Source organism: Montipora capricornis, chromosome 8 (assembly GCF_036669925.1).
Source record: "Montipora capricornis isolate CH-2021 chromosome 8, ASM3666992v2, whole genome shotgun sequence".
Classification (NCBI taxonomy): Eukaryota; Metazoa; Cnidaria; class Anthozoa; order Scleractinia; family Acroporidae; genus Montipora; species Montipora capricornis.
The window spans coordinates 33,038,046-33,058,045 of NC_090890.1; the positions used below are offsets into that span (position 1 = coordinate 33,038,046).

General features: G+C 36.6%; 3 protein-coding genes across 3 annotated transcripts in view; 1 reads left to right on the top strand and 2 right to left on the bottom strand.

Annotated features, from left to right (window-relative positions):
- The window catches only part of LOC138059831 (ribosomal RNA small subunit methyltransferase H-like), a 4,088-nt gene extending 714 nt beyond the window's left edge, over positions 1–3,374 (bottom strand). The window contains exons 1-3 of the mRNA XM_068905465.1: positions 3,144–3,374; positions 1,222–1,675; positions 1–35 (exon numbers count right to left, since the gene is read on the bottom strand). The exon at positions 1–35 is cut by the window's left edge and continues 714 nt beyond it. Of these exons, the coding sequence (XP_068761566.1) occupies positions 1–35; positions 1,222–1,675; positions 3,144–3,296 (642 nt within the window). The 5' untranslated portion in view covers positions 3,297–3,374. The remainder of the gene's footprint in view (positions 36–1,221; positions 1,676–3,143) is intronic.
- Positions 3,355–9,742, top strand: LOC138059838 (SUMO-conjugating enzyme UBC9-like). Its single transcript, XM_068905473.1, has 7 exons — positions 3,355–3,492; positions 3,617–3,680; positions 5,173–5,192; positions 5,978–6,050; positions 6,411–6,520; positions 7,718–7,797; positions 8,606–9,742. The coding sequence occupies exons 1-7, from the start codon at positions 3,400–3,402 to the stop codon at positions 8,676–8,678; spliced, it is 513 nt and encodes a 170-aa protein (XP_068761574.1). The 5' UTR covers positions 3,355–3,399; the 3' UTR covers positions 8,679–9,742.
- LOC138059830 (endoplasmic reticulum-Golgi intermediate compartment protein 2-like) overlaps positions 8,734–20,000 on the bottom strand; it is a 12,425-nt gene continuing 1,158 nt past the window's right edge. The window contains exons 3-15 of the mRNA XM_068905464.1: positions 19,676–19,722; positions 18,802–18,872; positions 18,561–18,601; positions 18,203–18,298; positions 17,788–17,883; positions 17,250–17,305; positions 15,904–16,002; positions 14,918–14,946; positions 13,926–13,997; positions 12,788–12,830; positions 11,205–11,324; positions 10,556–10,632; positions 8,734–9,530 (exon numbers count right to left, since the gene is read on the bottom strand). Coding sequence (XP_068761565.1) covers positions 9,327–9,530; positions 10,556–10,632; positions 11,205–11,324; positions 12,788–12,830; positions 13,926–13,997; positions 14,918–14,946; positions 15,904–16,002; positions 17,250–17,305; positions 17,788–17,883; positions 18,203–18,298; positions 18,561–18,601; positions 18,802–18,872; positions 19,676–19,722 — 1,051 coding nt within the window. The 3' untranslated portion in view covers positions 8,734–9,326. The remainder of the gene's footprint in view (positions 9,531–10,555; positions 10,633–11,204; positions 11,325–12,787; positions 12,831–13,925; positions 13,998–14,917; positions 14,947–15,903; positions 16,003–17,249; positions 17,306–17,787; positions 17,884–18,202; positions 18,299–18,560; positions 18,602–18,801; positions 18,873–19,675; positions 19,723–20,000) is intronic.

Consider the following 20,000-nt stretch of genomic DNA (forward strand, 5'->3'; position numbering starts at 1 on the left):
GCTGCGGGCTCGTACTATAGCTCTGGATATGCGAACTATGGAGAGAAAAATGAAAGTGTATAAATGAAAAACTCAACACGTTTTGCCAGCATCTACATGCAGCTTTGCAGTCGGCACTATACTGGGATGCTCTCGAGTATCAAAGTATGTTTATTGACAACTCTTTAATTTGCCCCACACCTAGACTGCTAGGATTAGTACAGTACACAATACGGTGAGAACTCTGAGCCCTAATTTTAGTAAATAGAGTGTCAGTTGTTTAATTCAAAAAACGCTTACTGAGATGGAGCCAACCATTAATTGTCCTTATCTTAGAAGACTCTGTGTAATTAATGAATTATCATAGATGTGCTTACAAAGGAAGGAATTTGACTCCTCGATCATTTAATGTCCCTGCGTGTTGGACCAGCTGATCTCTCGCATGGTAGTTCGGTCCTCACTCACCGAAAGCCGTAAGGCAGAAAAAAATTCAACCAGTCAGATAGTCAACAATTCAACCATTGTCAGTCAGTCAGTTGTTACATCAACTGAATAACCCATCTCTCATTTGTATGGTGTTGTCGATGAGAATTTTTTGATGAAATTGAGCAATCTCTAAGCAATCCCTTCAGGTTCCCATCTGTTGCCAAACCCACAGTGTAAGCAAGTTAGTGTTCTAAAAGTATATATTTGAAGTGCGGGTTACAGACGAAAGGCTGAAGTGATCCTCACAATTAAGTGGACAGTTACTGTACAGCAATATTAGTGTCTCTTAAATTATAGACAATAGACCATTTTACGGATACGGCAGCCATTTTGAAATCCATTGTTTCAACTAGCTATTATGGGATTCTAAGGGGGCAAATGCACGCTAATTTGCCCCCTTAGAATCCCATAATAGATAGCTACATGTATTTGAAACAATGGATTTCAAAATGGCTGCCATATCCGTAAAATGGTGCATGGTAGAGCATTGCACCAGCATCCCAGAGGTCATGGATTTGAATCCTATCAAAGCCACTTGAATTTTTAGGTGTCAAGAAGAGACAATTGCTTAAATTATTCAGTTAAGTGGAAGAATCACTTCTAATTTCAAGTGTTTTCAGCGACATGATCAGCAGCTACACTTTTATTTATCATGTCGGAAAATCAACATGTCTGCCATGATGTCATGTAACAACAGACAATGATTTTGAATCAACTAGTTTCTCAATCTTACAAAAATTAAATTAGATTGCTAACCTGCTTCCTTTTCCTGTCCATACTGCCGTAAAATAGCAATGAGCTCCGTTTCATTGATGGAATTCACTACATCAGCTGCTGTCATTGGCAGCCTCTCCCCAGAGCTACTTTCTTTTGAAGCATTACGGACATCCATTCTCATGTCTAAAGGCCCATTCTTATAAAATGAAAAACCTCGCACTGGATCTTCAAATTGAATAGTGGAAGCACCAATATCAAGGAGCATCCCATCAAAAGATTCGTTCTTAACACCGTGACTTTTAAGGACTCTGTAGATTTCACTGAATTTTCCTTGAGCAGGAAACATCCTTCCTTTAAACTCAGTTCTCCCTGAAAGAATGCGTGCTATTTCAACAGCAGCTGGGTCTCTGTCCATAGCATACACTTTGCATTTTGCACTCATAAGGATGGCAGCTGTATGCCCACCGGAGCCAAATGTTGCATCAATAAAAACCTGCAACCATACAGGAGAGATATCGTTTTGCAGTGAAATGTAAGGCAAAATGAAGTGATGTCAGGATTACTGGGTTTCTTCTGGATCTTGTGAAAGCTATTATTATTATTATTATTATTATCATTATCATTATCATTATCATTATCATCATCATCATCATTATTATCACAGTTACATAAATGATGAACTTATGAACTAATTACAATAATAAATTCATGTTCTCACTTGTGCTCAGTTGGTACATACATAACATACCACATACTTCATTTGGTAACGCAGGGTAGGGATCGATATGGCTGGAATAGTTGATGTGGAACTGCTACTGGTTTGTTTGTTCCTTTCTTCATTAGAACTCAGACAATCCGGTTGTTACTTGAATTCCAACAATGATGTCATAGTCAAAATAGTATTATTATTATTATTATTATTATTATTATTATTATTATTATTATTATTATTATTATTATTAGAATACTTATTTCCTTCGTTTAATTGCACTTTCTGGCTATTTATATAATTATAGCCAGTAAAATTCAATGTCATCATTGGTGTAAGACTGAAAGAAAAAAAAAAAGAAGTAAGAACCACGTCATGTGATCTTACTAATCGACACCCAAAGGGAAACAGCTGGTCACATTAACATAGTTTGTACACTTGTCACTGCAGACTTGTTCTTCCATGAGGTTTCAAATAAATATAAAAGAGGAAGAACCTTGGTTACTTTTTTTTTGTAAAAAAATTCCTATGAAGGTTTTCTTAACAAATTTACAAAAAAGGCATATGTGCGGTCTTTGTCTGTGTGTGTTTAGAAGCAGAAATAATATATCATAAGTCATGAACAGTCTCCGACACAGTAAGCACATGCCCTCTCAGAGGACCATTTTTTTAATTTGGTCGTAGCAAGTCCTGAACTTTTCTGACGATAACTCTCCCTGTGTTGCAGGTGAAAATTCCAACTCCAAGATGTATGTAACAAATTGATGCAATTTCACTGATTATAACATCATTTCTATGTATAAACTAAATGTACATGTATTGTTTTAAGGGTGATCTGAAAGTAGAGATTACATTGCTACTGTAGTTATTTATTATTTTACAAGCTATTTGCTGATCTCCTCCTATTTTGACTGCAGGTATGGAAATTAACTGGTACAGGACCAAAAATACTCACAACTGACTGTAAAAAAATTAGATTATGGCAACAAACTAAAATCATTGTTTTTCCAATTCGTGACGTCAAAGGTTGAGATTTCAATTCATGATCTTGCAGCTATAAACCCTCGACATAATTTTAATTATCTTCAAAGCCGCTACTCAACCGCGGTGTTGAATTTATTAAGCTTTTTTGAAAAAGTTTCATTAGTAAGGACTTTATAAAGGAATGGGGAAAAATTGATCGTGACGTATTAAAGTCTAAACACCGGTCACAAAAACAAAATTACAAAGCTTCAATTTTAGCAAGCCTAACCTGGCCATCTCGGGGTGCAAGAAAGCTCAAACATTCCTTTAACATGACAGGTACATGGACAGTGTGCGAATCACCCTGAGTACAAAACCATCGCAATTTCTGAGAAGAGAAAATAAACAAGCTTCTCGCACAATGCATTGACAAAGCCGCCATTCTGTTTTCATCATCGTTAAACCACTGACCATTATTATTGCGGCTTCAAAAGAAACGACTGCTGTCTTTTTGTATTGCGGATTCAACGGCGCTAATTTTCAAAATGGCGACGAAGGCGACTGCAAGGACGTTTCATGTCGATCCTGTAGAAAGACTAAAAGAAGAGCACAAGGCTTGGAAACATAATCATCCTAAGGTTTGTTGTCTGAAATAGAATTCCAGTATGGATACTTCGATCCATGCGTCAAGCTGATTTATGAAACCTGAGCGCAAAATTTGATTTGACAATGGTACAGTTGTTATTCATTCCTTGCCTCTAGGATTTCATTGCAGAGCCCGTTAAGACGGAGGATGGGGAAAGTGACTGGCTAACATGGAATTGCGGTAACTTCAGCTAGATTAAAGAATACCTAGCCGGTTATTTGTATATTTCTGTTAACTACATGTAGCATTTCCTTGATTTTAATTAAATTAAAGTGGGGATTACCACAACGCAAGGAGTCTAACTCTTGCATAAACAGTATGACAGCTTGTTCTCCAAAACAGTTAAACTGCAGAATACCCGGTCGATTATTTATGAATGGAGTGTATTGTTATACACCTTGTTCTTCAATGAAATTATGACGCTACAGGAACACATTCATTAGTGGCTGGGTTTCTGCATGCGCAGTTATTCCCAAATTTGAATGATTTCAGGGTGAGAATGTGCATAAAGAGATAATTTTAAACATTTTATTCCTGACCGACCAGTCGTAGGGGCTCAGTGGAGTGGGCCAAGTGTAGTGTATTTTTCTTGCAGACTCGGCATCAGTGCTCCGGGTCCAAATTCCAGCTTGTTCGCTCCAAGCTCACTCAGCTTTCCATCCATGCCATTGACCTCATTTGTTCAAAAGGTGGATAACACTATCCACTGACTAAATCAGTATCCATTGGATAGCACAATTGGTTTTGCTATAATAGTGATTTATCCGGCAGATAGTGCTATCCATTGTTTGAACAATTGGAGCCTGGTGGGTAAAATGAGTCCCATTATTACTGGGGAAAAGTTGTGCATGTGATTCCGGATAGGAGTAGTGCCCACCCTTGTCATAAGTTACAGTAGAAGCTAAAGAAAAAGGAGCCTTCGGGCTGCCTTCGACTGCAGTTGGCCTCCTAAGTCTTGTCTAGAAAAGATCAAACCCATCTGTACTGAATACATACATACATGTCTTTATTTGGTTAACTGAATAGAGCGTAATGTGAAGTGCTAGATTTCAAGTAGGGCTAACGCTCAAATGGTTCATATGGGATTGAAATCTAGCACTTCACATTACACTCTCGCTACACGGCCAACGTTTGTATAAACGTAACCTTTCCGTTTATTTGGTTAAATTGAATACGGTAAGCAGGTTAATAAAACAACAGCCAAAGGCTAATGTGGACATGCTGTCTGTGGACCTGCTGAAGCATTTGAAAAGCAATACTGAGTTTCTAGATCTTTATTTGTGAGTATACAAAAATGTGGTTTTATCAAGTTGAACGGAGTTGATAATGTAAATTGACCACCATGCAGAGATTCTAAAAGCTGACATTTCGAGTGTCAGCTTTTAGAATCTCTGTACGGTCAGGTCAATTTACATTATCAAGTCCGTTGATAAAGCCAAATTTTTGTGTACTACTTCCCCACCAACGCAGCACGACAGTTTCTTTAGAAACTACCCCCTTCCTTTCTTTGTGAGCCTGAGCTTCTGTACATTCTCTTGGAACAAATTTAGAAAACCCTTGCATGTCTATGTGATGCAAATACCTAATCACAACTGAAGGCCATGATATTTTATATATGTCACATCTTCAGTTTTGAGACACTAAAAATTGCTCATTCAACCCTATGTTGCAGCTATGCCTGGTCCAAAAAAGGTCAGTAGAATAGAGCTTTCACATTCACATTAATAGTGCATTTTATACTCCTTGTTTATCTTTCTGTTGATTTCAGTTAACCCTTAAGAGAAACCTGCATTGCATATAATCATATCAAAATGTAATTTATGGGCCCATGTTCACCCAAACTAAGAGACATTGCGTGTCGCATTGAATTTCCCACATTTTTAAACACCTGAAATGTTTTGAAAATTCTCGCCCCTTTGATCAGAAGATTGTTTCAAAATTCTGAACTCTGTATCCACAACCTTCCAATTGAAAATTGAGGAAGCCATGCACATCCTTTGGGAGCAGCCGTCTTTAAATTCTCAGGTCAAACACCTTAATTTATCCCTTTCATACGTACTAATTAACCTCCTTCTTAGCTTAAGTAGTTTTGCTTATTTTTTGGTTCGCGCCTTCATCCTTAATTATTTTCACTTACTTAATATCTCACTTTGTTATACTATTTATTGCATATTTCATTTTATTTCTCACTGTACAACTGACAATGGATCGTGTCTCATCCGAAACATGTATTGTCTTCAAAAACATCGTGTGGTTCATCAAAGTATTATCTTATTATTATTATTATTATTATTATTATAGACTTGCACATTTAGGGTTCAATTCATTCTTGGTGAACAGTACATTTTATTTTATACACACATGAAATTCACTCTTAAAAAATATTCACAGATAAAACAGAACAGTGCTTACAGTGTATTACATGCATTACATGTACAGTGACCATTATAATTTTTATGTTTGTCTTTTCTAATCAGAGTATTTGGGAAGGTGGTCTGTACAAGTTGCAACTTTCATTCCCTCAAGATTACCCCTTTTCACCACCAAAATGTGAGTCTCTATTAGCTTTGTCAACTTCGTTCAGTGTTAAGGCAGGACAGACAGATGTAGCATTATACTGTAATGTTAATGTGAACTGGCAAACAGCAGCAGCCTGCTATGTGTTGTAAAAGCAAGAAAATTTTCTCTCTTTTGGGAAGTTGCTAGATTCATGTTTTGTTCTGTACATAACAGACAAGCAGTGATCTGAAATCAAACAAGTTTGTTTGATCTTTAGGAAAATGCAAACTTGCACCTGACAGTTGCTGTTCAAATGATGCTAAATCTGTCTTAAATTTCCGAATTGCCGATCTCCAGAAAGAGCCTACCAGCCAAAAACAGTATTTCATATTGGTTTCTGACCTGTTTTAGGTGTATTTGATCCAGTAATATTACATCCAAATGTATTCCCTTCTGGTAAAGTCTCCTTATCACTTATTGACAAAAACAAAGGATGGAAGCCTCAAATAACAGCCAAAGAGGTATGCATGTCTGAATATTAATAATGTGTACTTGTCATGTGATTGTGAATTCAATCCCACTGACAGGGACAAGAGTCTTCCTTATACTTGTGACAATGTTCAATACCACTTCATTTCCCATGATGGCAAATGGGCAAACAGCTCTGAAAGTCAACTTAGAATAAAAAGATTTGGTATCGCACTCACAGCAGAGGCAAACATCAGGCTGAAATTTCAAGTTTACCCAAAAATAAAACAAACTTGCTGTTGCTCATTTGATGTCTGTTATCCACAGATATCGAAAGACTTGTTCAAATGAGGACCAGTGTTTCTAGATGAACAGTAGCCTGACGTTTGCCATTTCACTTTTATTAATCAAAATTAATGCTTAATATCTTTACTCTCTGCCAATATCACAGTTCTTTTACTGAATGAATTGGTACTGGTCTAATTTTACAATGTACACGTTGGTCAGAGACTGAGCTCTGTTGTTTTAGGATATTGTTTTTGAGTCAATTCCAAAATAATTTTCTCTGAATTGGCAGCCAGTGGAAAAATTGTGCCGTAACCCAATGGGCCATGCCATTTGCCAGGCAATTTCAAATTCCCTTTTTTTTAATTTGCCACCTTTTAAAACAAGTTTCCTCAATAACGTTTTGTTAATGACAAAACTACAAAAGAAAACTAGCCTGCCAGAAGGCTGCCTGCCTGAAGAGCACCCAGGGTATGGAAAAGGAATGTGGCATGTATTTAATCTTCGCTGCTAGCAGGTCTCTTTTCTTTTGCGTTCAGTGGGCTGACAAGTATGGAAAAGAGGCCTCTGCTATGGGTCAAAACTCGCTGTGTTGAGCATGTATGGCGGTTACTTAGCATCCTAATCCAAATCCTCATGTGATACTTTATGTTGTGTCGGCTCACTTAACAAGTTACATCGGAACTACTGTAAAGGAATGCGTCGGTCACAGTCAGTAAACATATCATGGGCCATGCAGTTTGAAGTGTGCCATCCAAGCTTTTGGACAACAGTTGAATCAAAGTGAGTTTCAACCCATGGCACAGGTCTCTTTTCCCGTATTCGTCAGCCCAGTGAGAGCAAAAGAGAAGAGACCTCTGCTAGCCAGGAAGTATTTAATCATGCCAAATGTTAAAAAAAAAAGGAAAGAAAAAGCCTATGAGCTTTTACCAGTAAAACACTCTTGTTCACCATGGTATTTTTAGGTGCTTCTTGGGATTCAGTTGTTATTAAGTGAGCCTAATTTCCAGGATCCAGCTCAGGCAGAAGCATTTGCAGTTTATAGGTAAGCGAGTTCAGTGGTTGCAAGTATGCGCCAAAATTATTAAATCCTAGGCTTGCAATTTCACTTCTACAGGCAACACAAGGAGGAGGCAGTGTGACCCAGTGGTTAGGGCGCTTGCCTTAAAATCCGGAGATCCCGGGTTCAAGACCCATTCTGACCACTCGTTGAATTTGTTCCTGGTAGTCCCTGGTTCAACTTCCCTGCTGCACTTGTAAATAGCCAACTGGTTTGCCTCCGGCCAGTTGGGATTCTTAACAGTTGTTGTTGTTCAGTTCCGTTGTTTTGTTGTGTTTCATTGGCCCTGAAAAGCCCCTATGGGGACCGGTCAATTAAGTATGTAATGTAACGTAATGTCACACAAGTTACCGATATGTTGAACAAAAAGCTAGCCGTCATTAGTGAAAGGAATGGGTCTACATTGTACATGTACATGTGTGTTTCCTAAGATGACATCACAAACCGTTACATACATGTATTCTAGGAAGTTTGCATTTTGCAACAGTTTGTCACATCTTTGTCAATTTTCGTTGAGAGAACCTCTGGTTTTTGTTAAGTTTTTATGCACATGAGGTTTATGTGGAGTGTCACGGAGAAAATGCAAAATAGTTTTGCTACTGGTGAAGATGTTCAAAGAAAAGGTATTGTGTATATCTGAGGTGAGGAGCACTTTTAAACTGCCAAGGTCTTGATGTTTATTGCCTTTGCTGTGTCTTGAATACTCCACAGTCAAAAACTTTTAGGGAAGGAATGAGGTTGATGGAGTTTCCACCACTGCTCACTAACAATAATATTTTTGGCTTTCATGCAGCCAAAACCGAATGGAGTACGAAGAAAGAGTGAAGAAACAAGCTAAAGAAATGGCCCCAAATGACCTTGGATAAGATTCTCCTATGCAGCTACGTATGATAAAGAGAGACAAAAATCTATTGTATATAATTTTTATAGGTCCAAAGAATGTTTACTGACTTCAGAAGCTGCTAAAACTGCGCATAAGAGGATTTACAACATTTGCTTGGAAAATTATTATCTAGAACGTGGCTTGTTCTGCAATCTTCTGGTATAACAAGCAAGGGAAGGTTCATGAAGGAGGAAAGTCAGTTGTTGTGCAAACTAAATGCCATGGAGATGCATGTAAACCAACCCAATGGCCCATTTCCGAGTTGCTATTTTTCTCTGTTTCAAAGCAAGTGGTGTATTTGCATGCAAATCAAATTCTTTATTATTTCAATGGTTTTGAACCAGAGGCAAACAGCAACTCAGAAATGGCCTATTTTGTGAAGTGCTCATTTTCCAACTTTGAATAAATAAATTAGTATCACTCTTCCTGTTAACACTGTTAGTCTACTTAATAAATGCACTGTCACTATAACCCTGAAAAAGTTCTTTGTAGTGTGGATTATGAAAAAACAATTCTTTATCCATCTGTAGCATACATCGCAGTGTAAGAAAACTCTCCCCCAGAAGTGAAAATTACATTTGTTTGAAAAGTTCTTTCAGTTTCCATAACTGTCAGATGAAGATGAACAACTCTATGTTATCACTGTGGATGATCCTTCAAGAGACATGCTTTCTTGTGAAGTATTGTCAACATTAGGGTTTGAAAATTTAACAACAGGAGACACAGGATCTTTGCTTTCCTCACTTCCTTGGGAGTTATGAAATTCTACAGTTCTAGGAGATCCATTTTGCTGAATCATAGATGTTCCCACTGGGATCTCTGATGCAGAGACAGGCTAAAATAAGATTAAAGTAAACTTGTTAATGATAATAGGGCTTCCCCACGAAAATAATGACGATACTAAAAGCTGGAAAAAACTACACCCAATGCTGGGTTTGTTTGAGAGTTACTATGTCAAAATTAACTTTAAAAAAATGAAGTGTACATGTGCCCAATTTAGTTGAAATCTGGATTTAGACGATTATTAATTAAATTTCAAATGAAAAAGCTGATGTCTTGTTTTTTTTTTTTCTTTAATTGTAAGTTAAAAGATCTTGATTTCCTAATCTACCTGTATTTAAAATATACAAAAACCTTAAACTAATAATAATGGTAAACTAATAATAAAAAAGAGGGCCAAAACAAGGGATATCATTATCATCAATGATTCCCAAGTAAAAAGACTAAAATAATAGTACAGTATGTCAAGCCATGGGTTTATTTTTCATCTGGTTTCCTGTAAGTTTTTTCTCACAGCCTTGATGAATACCCCAGTAAGCTTTTAAAACCAATTCTGTTTTTTTTTTTAATCTTAATTTTGAACCTTGAGTTTTGTAGATGTACCTTAAGGACGGTGCCTACTATTGTTATTGCGCATACATTCTGCACATCTCCAGATACTCTCGCCGATACTTACTAATGCAGGGATATTTTTGCACGGTTTAAAACTACGCAGATAAAGTAGATCTTTGTAAGTACTCTTGGTATCCAAAAAGAAAATTTGGGGTAACCATGCATTCTTTAGAGATAATTGAGCTTCAAATTGAGAAAGGATGCCATACAGTGCTTTGTATTTTAGAGCTTTTTAGAAATATTGTTCTTGAATTATCTTTGAAAAATGCATGGTTACCCCCAATTTTCTTTTTGGAGTTCAATAACACTTGTTAAGATCTACCTTTCCTGCGTAATCGTAAATCGGAGCAAAAATACCATTGAATTAGTAGGCACCGTCCTTAAGCTAACTTGGAATGCAGAAAATTATATCAGTATACATGTGTGTGCCGCCACTTCATTGCCAAAGCAATGCCAGCTATTCCTCACCTTGGCATCCTTTTTATTCCATTGCAGCTTGCATGTTGCAACATCAAACAAGAAACCAATAAATGAATGTAACATCCCTGAGTAAGCAACCACCACAAATTAATTTTAACTAAAAGTGTAAGACTGTGTTTAGATAAGAGATACAAAATAACAGGTCTACAAACTTGCCACCTAATGCTTTGTTTCCCATTTTCCCTGTATTAATATGAATTCATCACTTTCAATCAAACAATCTCACAGGAAAATCACTAAATACCTTTAAAGAGTCATGCACAGTAATCAAGTTAGGCCAATAGTTCCCTCTCTTACTACTATTTAATATTAATTTGTTTTAGTTTCTTCTGGCCTCTGGTTAACTAACTGAAGGGCTGCACATTAATTATTATTTTAATGATCTACTTGTACAGCTATGTTACTTTCTTGGTGGTGGTTATTTTGTCAAATCACAGCCAATAGCCCTTTTCACGGTTAGTTTTTCTTGTTTGCATTACAATGTAATCTAACGTGCAAGGCTTTTTTCGGGTTAAAACTACAAAATAGCCCGAAGTTGCCGTTATTGCAGAAATGTTGTGATGACAAACAAATTCTCCAAACTAATAATTGCCCCTGTAATGACTATTTGTTCCACCAGCCAAAACTATTTGCTCACCTGAGGTAGCAAAGATTCCTCCCACAATGCCACATAGTCGAACCAAGAAGCCCCAGAATGATCTGTGTCGATTCTCCACTCGCACCATTATTGATGACATATCATACTTGAAAAAGATTCCTATGGTGCAGATGAAAAATTAAATGTATTGCAGTGTTAAAAATACCTTGTAATGCAGGTATTTATTGCATTTCAATAATGAAATTAAAAGAAAAGACGTCTACTCTTCAGTACAGTGTATTGAGTGGGGTGGGAAGGGAGTATTTGAACCTATTTCATTCTTTATTACATGTATATACTCAACAAAACATCGCGTTTCTGATTGGTCAATGAATGCATAAATTGGATATAGTGATGTTTCTCATGACGTCACCCATTGTTATTAATATGCCAACCAGAATCTAATTGGGTGTTGAAACAATGACTTCTTTTGTTCCATGGTTGGCAAATTTGAAAGTCAAAAGAGGTTATGGAAACAAATTAAGTATTTTGTCGAGTACATAAATAATAAAAAATCGTATGACGTGGTCGTGCATTTCAGGATTTATCCTTACTCATGATGTTTTGAAAGTTTCAAATTGCACTACTGAGCTGACAATTTTGAAAACTTTTAAAACACTTGTGCCCATAAATCACAAATGCACTCGCATTCATGTGATTTCCTATACTTACTCACCTCTGTCGGAATTATTACAATGTATGTATCTGCTTTTTTTCCATCATTGATCCCCGTCACCCACCCTTTGAGATTAATGTCATGTTTTTTTCCTTGCACAACCACCCATGAGCAGGGCTGACGCAGTGGTGAGGGCACTCGCCTTCCACCACTGTGGCCCAGGATCGATTCCCGGATTCTACTTCACATGTGGGCTGAGTTTGTTGGTTCTCTACTCTGCTCCGAGAGGTTTTTCCCCGGGACTCCGGTTTTCCCCTCTCCTCAAAAACCAACATTTGCAGGCGTAGCTCAGTTGGCTTGTGGACAGCTTTCGGAGCAAGGGGTCCCCAGTTCGATCCTCTGTGACTTCAACGTCTGTTTCCACTTTCCTCTGATCCGTGTACCTATAGCTTTAAATATCTGTGAAACCGAGCACTGACAGAGGGAGGGGGTAAAAGGCGCACCGTCTGCTTCCATTGATACCAGTTTCGTAACGGAAGGAATTACCGACGTTAAATAAATTGACTTGACTTTACTTTACATTCCTCTTCCTTCAAGGTCTAATGATGAAACCTTGACACACGCTGTAACTTTTCCCTTACTTACCTTGAAGACATTCAAAGAACAGCTTTTCAAAAGAATCATATGACAGGTTCACAAAATGGTGGCTTACTCATTGTGGACTTCAAAGAATAATATAGCACTTTGTTTGGAAGCCATGCCACTGAGGTCATTTAGGATCCATTGGCAAAACAGTAATAAAAATAATAACTATGTCAATCCATCAACCTTCCACCCCATTGAAAGAGAGGGTACTGCATTCAATTAAAGACTTGACAAGCTTGGTTGTACATGTAGCTTTCTGGACACAACTACTGTATATATGTGTGCACAAATATATGGTCCAGGAATTCATACTTCTACTAACCAGAAATACCATGACTTCCTGAAGCATGGTTTATTTCCCTGATCTGAAGGTAAAAGAAAGATGAAAACTGTTGGAACAATCTGGACAGAACATTGATAATTATTTTGAAACGGTGGAGTGAACAATAATTTAAATATTCTTAGATTCAAGCTACAATAGTACCAAAAAACATGTGAACTAATCTTAGCATAAAGGATATTTTTAATGTTGGATTTCAGAAGTTACATATAAAGTTTGGAATGAGAATGGTATTAACAGAAGGATTTTGTCGTTTTGAATTTAACCAGTTTTATAGGAAAACAATAAAAAAAAAATCTCAAGAGACAATGCTCAATCCTTTCACTCCGAATACTTGACACTTCATTATTTTGTTCTACCTACAGTAATGCAAGATAATTTTATTTGTCCTTGTGAAACCCCTTGTGGGTGAAAGGGTTATTAAGATTTTAGTCTACAAAAATTGTAACAAGTTAAATGGGCAAAAATGACAAGTAAGTGTGCCTGTTCTCAAATACTGGGTCACTACTGTACATGTTTGTAGGTCGCACTAGTACTTGTAGTGGCATGTGTGTGTGAGTGCATTGGGAGTGTGTGTGAGTGTGCGCGAAAGGGAAGTGAGTTTCCCCCTACTACCATGATAGGTCCTGGGACCACATTATTAAATTTTTTTATAATGGTTGGCAAATTTTTAAATAAATAAATATACTAAGATACAAGTCCATGATTTTCCAGGTGTATAATAATTATACTTATGGTTTTGTTGCAATTTAACTACAAATAATTTTAAGTACTGTAAACTTCTAAAGATGTAGTACCATTGACTCATTCCATGCCAGCAATAATTTTCATTTAGGCCTTAAGACCAGCCAGACTTGACTACTGATTACTGACTACAGATAATAATACATGTATGTAATTCTACGTAGTTGCTAAAAAGTTCCTTTGCAAAGCTGCGGCCATTGTCAGATCCAGTAAATTCCTTTGAAATCTTTTAGAGGATTGCAGTTCGATTTTTGTCTCACCAACAACAAACAGTGCAAAAAATAAAAATCTGCTACTGTTTTATATATTAAATATTATATGCGTGACTCAGCCCACTCAAATAATTTCATACATGTATCATCAATTTTTCTCTTACCCTTTGCGTAACTGAGTACTGATTGGTCTTCGTTTCTTTACCACTAAGTGCTTGGATGGTTGTTGGAACAATCTGAAAGGGAGGGGAGGGTCAGGCTGGCTTAGTAATCATTACCCATGCCTCCTCACCTCACCTCTTCGCGCTCTGTTGCATATAAGGCCTCCACACGTTTTCTCCAACTCCTCAGCAATAATTGTACACACAACATATTATTACTGTATCGGTTGAATTTAAGTTTATCTCAACTTTGGGGGTTTTTCTCAGACTACAGCAGTTTTCCCTCCTCATCAAAACAAATCCCAAGCTTCAATTAGTGCACATCTGGCTTTGAAGCAGTGTTGAGGGAACAAACGTGAACTGCATAGGGGCTACCAGAAGCATCTCACTCTTGTCAAGCTCCGCCCTTCATTATTGCAACAAGGTAATTAGAGAGACAAGTGATCTGACAGACTGGTTATCAAAATGCTTATCAGACTGGTACTGCAAATATTACTTCTTAATTACATGTACTCATAAAATAATAGCAATTTACTGTGATTGCTTCATCAAGTAGAAAACAAAGTTTAAGCCACAGGCAGTGGATCACTTTGGCAGGTCCAATGCCCTAAAAAAAATTAGGGGCACAGGATGATATTCAACAGGCATTTCATTTAAGAAAACCAAAAAAGAGAGGTTAGGGTGCCAAAATTTAATGCAGTTCCCAGTTTAAGTCTCTCTTTGCTACTTTCTGGAGTTGTTCTTAGCATCGCCTCATTCAACTTAATTCCTGGATCCACTTGTAAAACAGCCAACTGGTCTGCCTCCGACAGGCAGTTGGAATTCTTAGTATAAAATCAATGTGTTTGTTGGCTTCAAAAATATTTTTGTTTCAATGGCCCAAAAAGCCCCCGAGAGCAGTGAACAATTAATAATAATAATAACAATAACAACAATAATGTCATACATTTAGTGATAATATTATTCTTCCTAGCAAAACTAATTTATGTTCCCACCTTAATGTAATACTGGTACATCTGCAAGTCTAAAACAAAAGAGTACAAAATTAACGTAAACACAGTGTTCATACAATGTACCTAAACAAGAAAGACAAGAGAGATTCCTCCCTTTTATTGTTATACAAGTAATAACTGCTTTTTAGATATTTTAATTTCATTTAATAGTCTCAAGTCAGTTTTAAGGACCAAACAAGCAAGATCGTTGCATTTACATTACATTTAGAACTACAGTATGGTAAGGAGGTGAAAAAAAATAATGATAAGAACAATGCAACACTGAGAGCAGTAAAATAGCGGGCCAAGAAGACAAAGTCCAGTGTAAGTGGTGATTTTGGCGGCCAGCCAGCTGCTTGTCCCTTTCATTCCTCATCTGTTTTATACAGACAGTGTGAACTGCAGATTCCCCCAAAAAAGAGACCAACATTTTAGTGTGCACTTCTCATCAACCATAGAATAATAATATTTAATTTCTGGTCAAATCAGTGCATGCCAATACCACTACAAGTACATTATACAGTAAGTTAGTAGATAATACCATAAAATTATTACCACCATTATAACACATGTTGATTGGTTTTCAAATGACTGACGAAAATAATATTATTATGCAATTGCGATTGCTACGCTCAGCGATTGGCTTTAAAATCTTGCGCTAGTTTATCAACCAATGAGAGGGAAAACCAATACCATTTAAATGCGACTTGCACACGCGATTCTTTCCATGCTTTGAGGAAGTTACATGGAGTTGCTACAAATTTTGATTGGCTCATTGTGCTGTTTGCACTGGCTGTGATTGGTTGGGGTAATTACTTTGGTATTGGGTTTACAACACTCAATCAAACACTGCTGTATTACAAATTATTATTGTATATAATTATTATATAATTGAATCCAGATGAAATTACCGGGTATACATGAACAGTATTGTTATACTACTTGACCATTCATTTCATTACAATGGCAATAGGCGAAAAATGGCTTACTCTTGTCAGTGACAACAAGATCTCCATCAAGAGGATTTATATAACCAGGAGCCCATGGACCAAAGGATAGCACATCAATCCTGTGAGAATAGTTAAATGCTGTGAAGAGAGAACGGAATAAGAGTCACTGAAAATACAGTATCTAATTACTACAGTAACTGATTATAATATTGAAAGATGTGCGAATAACCAGTGCAAGGCTCATACTTTGTTTTGGGCTATAATCTGGTTATAACATTGAAAAACATTACCTGATCATTACAAGTAATGTTGGCAATTTGACAAAACCGGAAAACACACTACACAGTCAACTATCATAATTATTATGATACTTTACACATACAAGTAGAGTATGAATACAATAACAACAGGGCTTCGATGAAATTAAGATATGAAAATTTAGTCGCAACTTTGCAAATTTTGGGTCAGTATGCAGCTATTAGAATGGCTCTTGGGATTGGTTCAGAAAGTGATGGACACAAAGAACGATGCAAAAGAAATTATGATGGACCCTAACTCTAAAAACAATACAGCTGTGTCCTAAAAGGATCCAATCAAATTAGAGGTTGTAAAGAGCTGCTTCCTATTTCCAAATTTTAGTCGCAAAATAGTTGCGTGTTGTCAGCGGTTTAGCAAAACAAATACAATGTATGAACACAAGACTTGTGTGTTACACTGTAGAAACTGCTGAAAATAGTGAATAACATTGAAGGAATGGAGTTGTGCATGTAACATCGCAGATAAATTGTGCTAACTTCAGATTGAAAGAAAATTCACAACGAGAAACAATTCATTTATTTTATCAAAAGTAGCTACTGTAGCAAAGTGGCAACTGTTAACCCTTTTGTTTCAAAGGAGTGAAGGTGAAAACAAGTCACAAAATTTGTGACTTCTCCAGATATTTTAGTCGCAAAGGGATAAATTCAGTAGCAAATGCAACTGTATTGGTCGCAATTTCAAGCCATGAACAATGAGACTTAAAAAAAAGAATCACTTTTTGTCTGATTTGAAATGAAGACACTGTTACTTTAGTACTCAGTTACATTACGTGTACATGTAAGAGCTTTGCTGCATCAAAGACATTTGTCTACAGATGCTACTCATGTTTGTCATGTACAACATGACAGTCTCTTAACTCTTCAAGGTGACTCTCCAGTACCTACAATCACCTCTTGCTACCCTTATGTCTACTTTGAAAGGAAAACAATCACAAAAATTAATGACGATTGTATATTTTGTTCACAGTCTGCTACAAAAATTGTACTTTTGACAGTTCTGAGTAGAAATGATAAGGCTAGGGTTTTAATTTCTAAGTGTTATTACTGCACATTAATCACTTGTCTTACTCTCTGATGGTACCATAACACTTAAATGGGCATGTCCTCTGGGGTGATGAATAGACCTAATGAAAAACACATGTACACTGTATAAATTTAAAATAATTATATTAAGTAAAGATAAATACATAAATAAGGACAAAAGTATACTGGTTCAATGTTGCCGGACAAGAATTGGCTGTGATTAGACAAAATAACAACCACCAAAAGTACCATACAAGTACTGTAGATCATTATGTGACTGTGCAACCCTTCAGATAGCCAACCAGAAGAAACGCATACATGTAAATATCAATATGGTAGTAGGAGATCTGTGGAACTGTTGGCCTTGAAACTTGTAGCTAGGTTAATAATAACATGAATGAGATCTGAAGACAAAGTTGTCAATGGACATGTACAGTAATACAAGAATCAATGAAAGAATACTATAAGTGTTTAGCTGTAGCAGTAGGAAGGCTTTTGTGAATCTGTAACTTTACATTGTTTTCATTGACCAGATTTTAATTAAAAGTGCCAGTAATACTGTAACTCTATATGTGTAACTTACTTCCCAGCTGTAATATGGAAATTGCCTGCCACTTTGTTAACCTCAAATGACCCGTGCACACGACATGCATCATATGGTTTGCCTTCCATTGCACCCCTGAAAAACGAAATAGAAAATTAATAAAATTAATAATGTGATCTGCAAATCTGCAATGTGAGATGACCAGAATCCCAAGTAATACTGAAAATGTGAGTGCACCAATTTGCTGCAAATTTGGATTTACCTCTCATTTTGAACAACACACCATTCAAATTCATTTATTGGGCAATTTCTGATGTGTAATTGACATTGTCATCATCAATTTTAAAGTTTGATAATAGTCTAGTGATATGAGCACAACAAAATTTATTTTGACCTCAACACATTATTAACCAACAAACTTATTGACTATAGCAAAAGATAGACCTGTACTAACCTTTTGGGCATATAAGTTGGTAAATCAGTTTGAAACTGTTCTATCACCTTCAGTGCTCTGTATCCCTCCATGAAGGCATGCATTTTTCTAAACATGCTGAATAAGCAATGTTCAAATAAAATAATTTTAACTATGAATTGACTGAATTTATTACCTGCAGTTTTACATTGAGACACAGGAGCATCTATTCAAAAACCAACCACTGGAAAATTTATGCTTAATGCAAAGCATACCTAAAACTATCCACAGTGCATACATGACTTGTTGTTGTACTGTATAGTTAATAAACTGTACATGTATGTATGCTGGACTTTCAGCATTTTTGCAAAATTTGAAGAAAAGTACAGTTAGTACTCACCTCAACCAACTTTTTTGTTCTTTGGTTAGTTCAAAATGACTCTACCAACAAGAGAAATAATGAAGAATAAGTCAGATCTCAGAAAATGAACCTATACATACACTGTACCATAAATATTCAAAGTATAGACTAGGTAGATCCATCTACATGTACATGTAAATAAATATCACAATTAAGACTTGTAATAATTATTAAAAATTGTTGCATGTGAACATTTTCGTCAATGACAGTTAGCACTTACTGGTTCTAATTTTAAACTATCTCCTAATTCTAACGTAGAGCCAGATAAATCCAAAACATCTGCTCCAATATCTGAAAAAAAAAAAAAAAAAAGGAAAACAACTGAAGTTACCTTTTAAGGCTATGCAGTGTATAGTTGAACCTCTTATTCCAAACACCTGTCTTATCAAGTGACTGGAACCAATTTAAGAGCTCCCAGTTTAAAAATGTCTTAGGTTTGCTTTTAACCCACTGACACTTCAAAGGCCCCAGGATGCCCCCCAGTTGACGAGGAAAATCGTCTGGCGTATTAAGGCAGAGCAAAATCTGTTAAGTCTCACTCCCAGAGGTCAAAGGGTTAACTCTCTCCAGGGCAATCACTTCATACACTCACACATATCTCTCTACAGCTAAAAACTACATTCAAACAGAAACTGGTTAACCCTTTCTCTCCTAAGCGTGCAACTCATAGATTTTACTCAGTCTAACGCCAGATGATGCCACTTCAGGATCCATGACAGGGTTTAATATCACAGTTGGGCTTTTTTACTACAGCAGCAGTGCGTTTACAAATTAAAGTAAAGAATGGAACTTTCTTTGCTTTTCACGTACAGGTGTACAATGCGTTATGGTGAGATTACCCGGTTTGTACTGGAAAGGGTGATGAGATAAAAGCAAATTAAAATTCAATACAAAACAATAAAGTGAATTGATACGATTCACTGCCAGTTTAGCTATGAGTAACTTTGCTTGTTGAGAGGGCAGATTCCTATTTAAATTGAAACATCATTTTATCATGTCTGTCATTACATGTAGCTCAGGAAGTGAAGAAACACCCTGGTGTCACAAAAACCAACACAATCCTGTTAAAATTAATGTTTTCAAGCTTACAGTACCTCCACATTGCATTGCAACAGTGAGATCCACATTTATTTGAAGCTTACTGTGAAGGAAAGAATATTGAAATACAGTACATTAAAGCTAAGGACTCTCTAAGTGTAACGGGAGCCACTAGAGAAGAAAGTTGAATAAGTTTTCCTCACGAGTACACATACATTTTGTAAAGGTAAAAGTCTGACATTCATTTACAACAACTCAACGTGCCTCTATATGCTGCTTGCGCGTATGATGTGTTGAAGGACCAGTGTAAACTAGCCCTAACATAATTTGCATCCATGCTTAATTTACTCTACCTTACATGCCGGATCTGAAGTTCAAATT

Coding starts and splice junctions, on each gene's coding strand:
- LOC138059838 (XM_068905473.1), top strand. CDS start 3,400: ATGGCGACGAAGGCGACTGCAAGGACGTTTCATGTCGATCCTGTAGAA. Junction 3,681..5,172: donor CTGGCTAACATGGAATTGCG/GTAACTTCAGCT, acceptor CCTATGTTGCAG/CTATGCCTGGTCCAAAAAAG. Junction 5,193..5,977: donor CTATGCCTGGTCCAAAAAAG/GTCAGTAGAATA, acceptor TTTTCTAATCAG/AGTATTTGGGAAGGTGGTCT.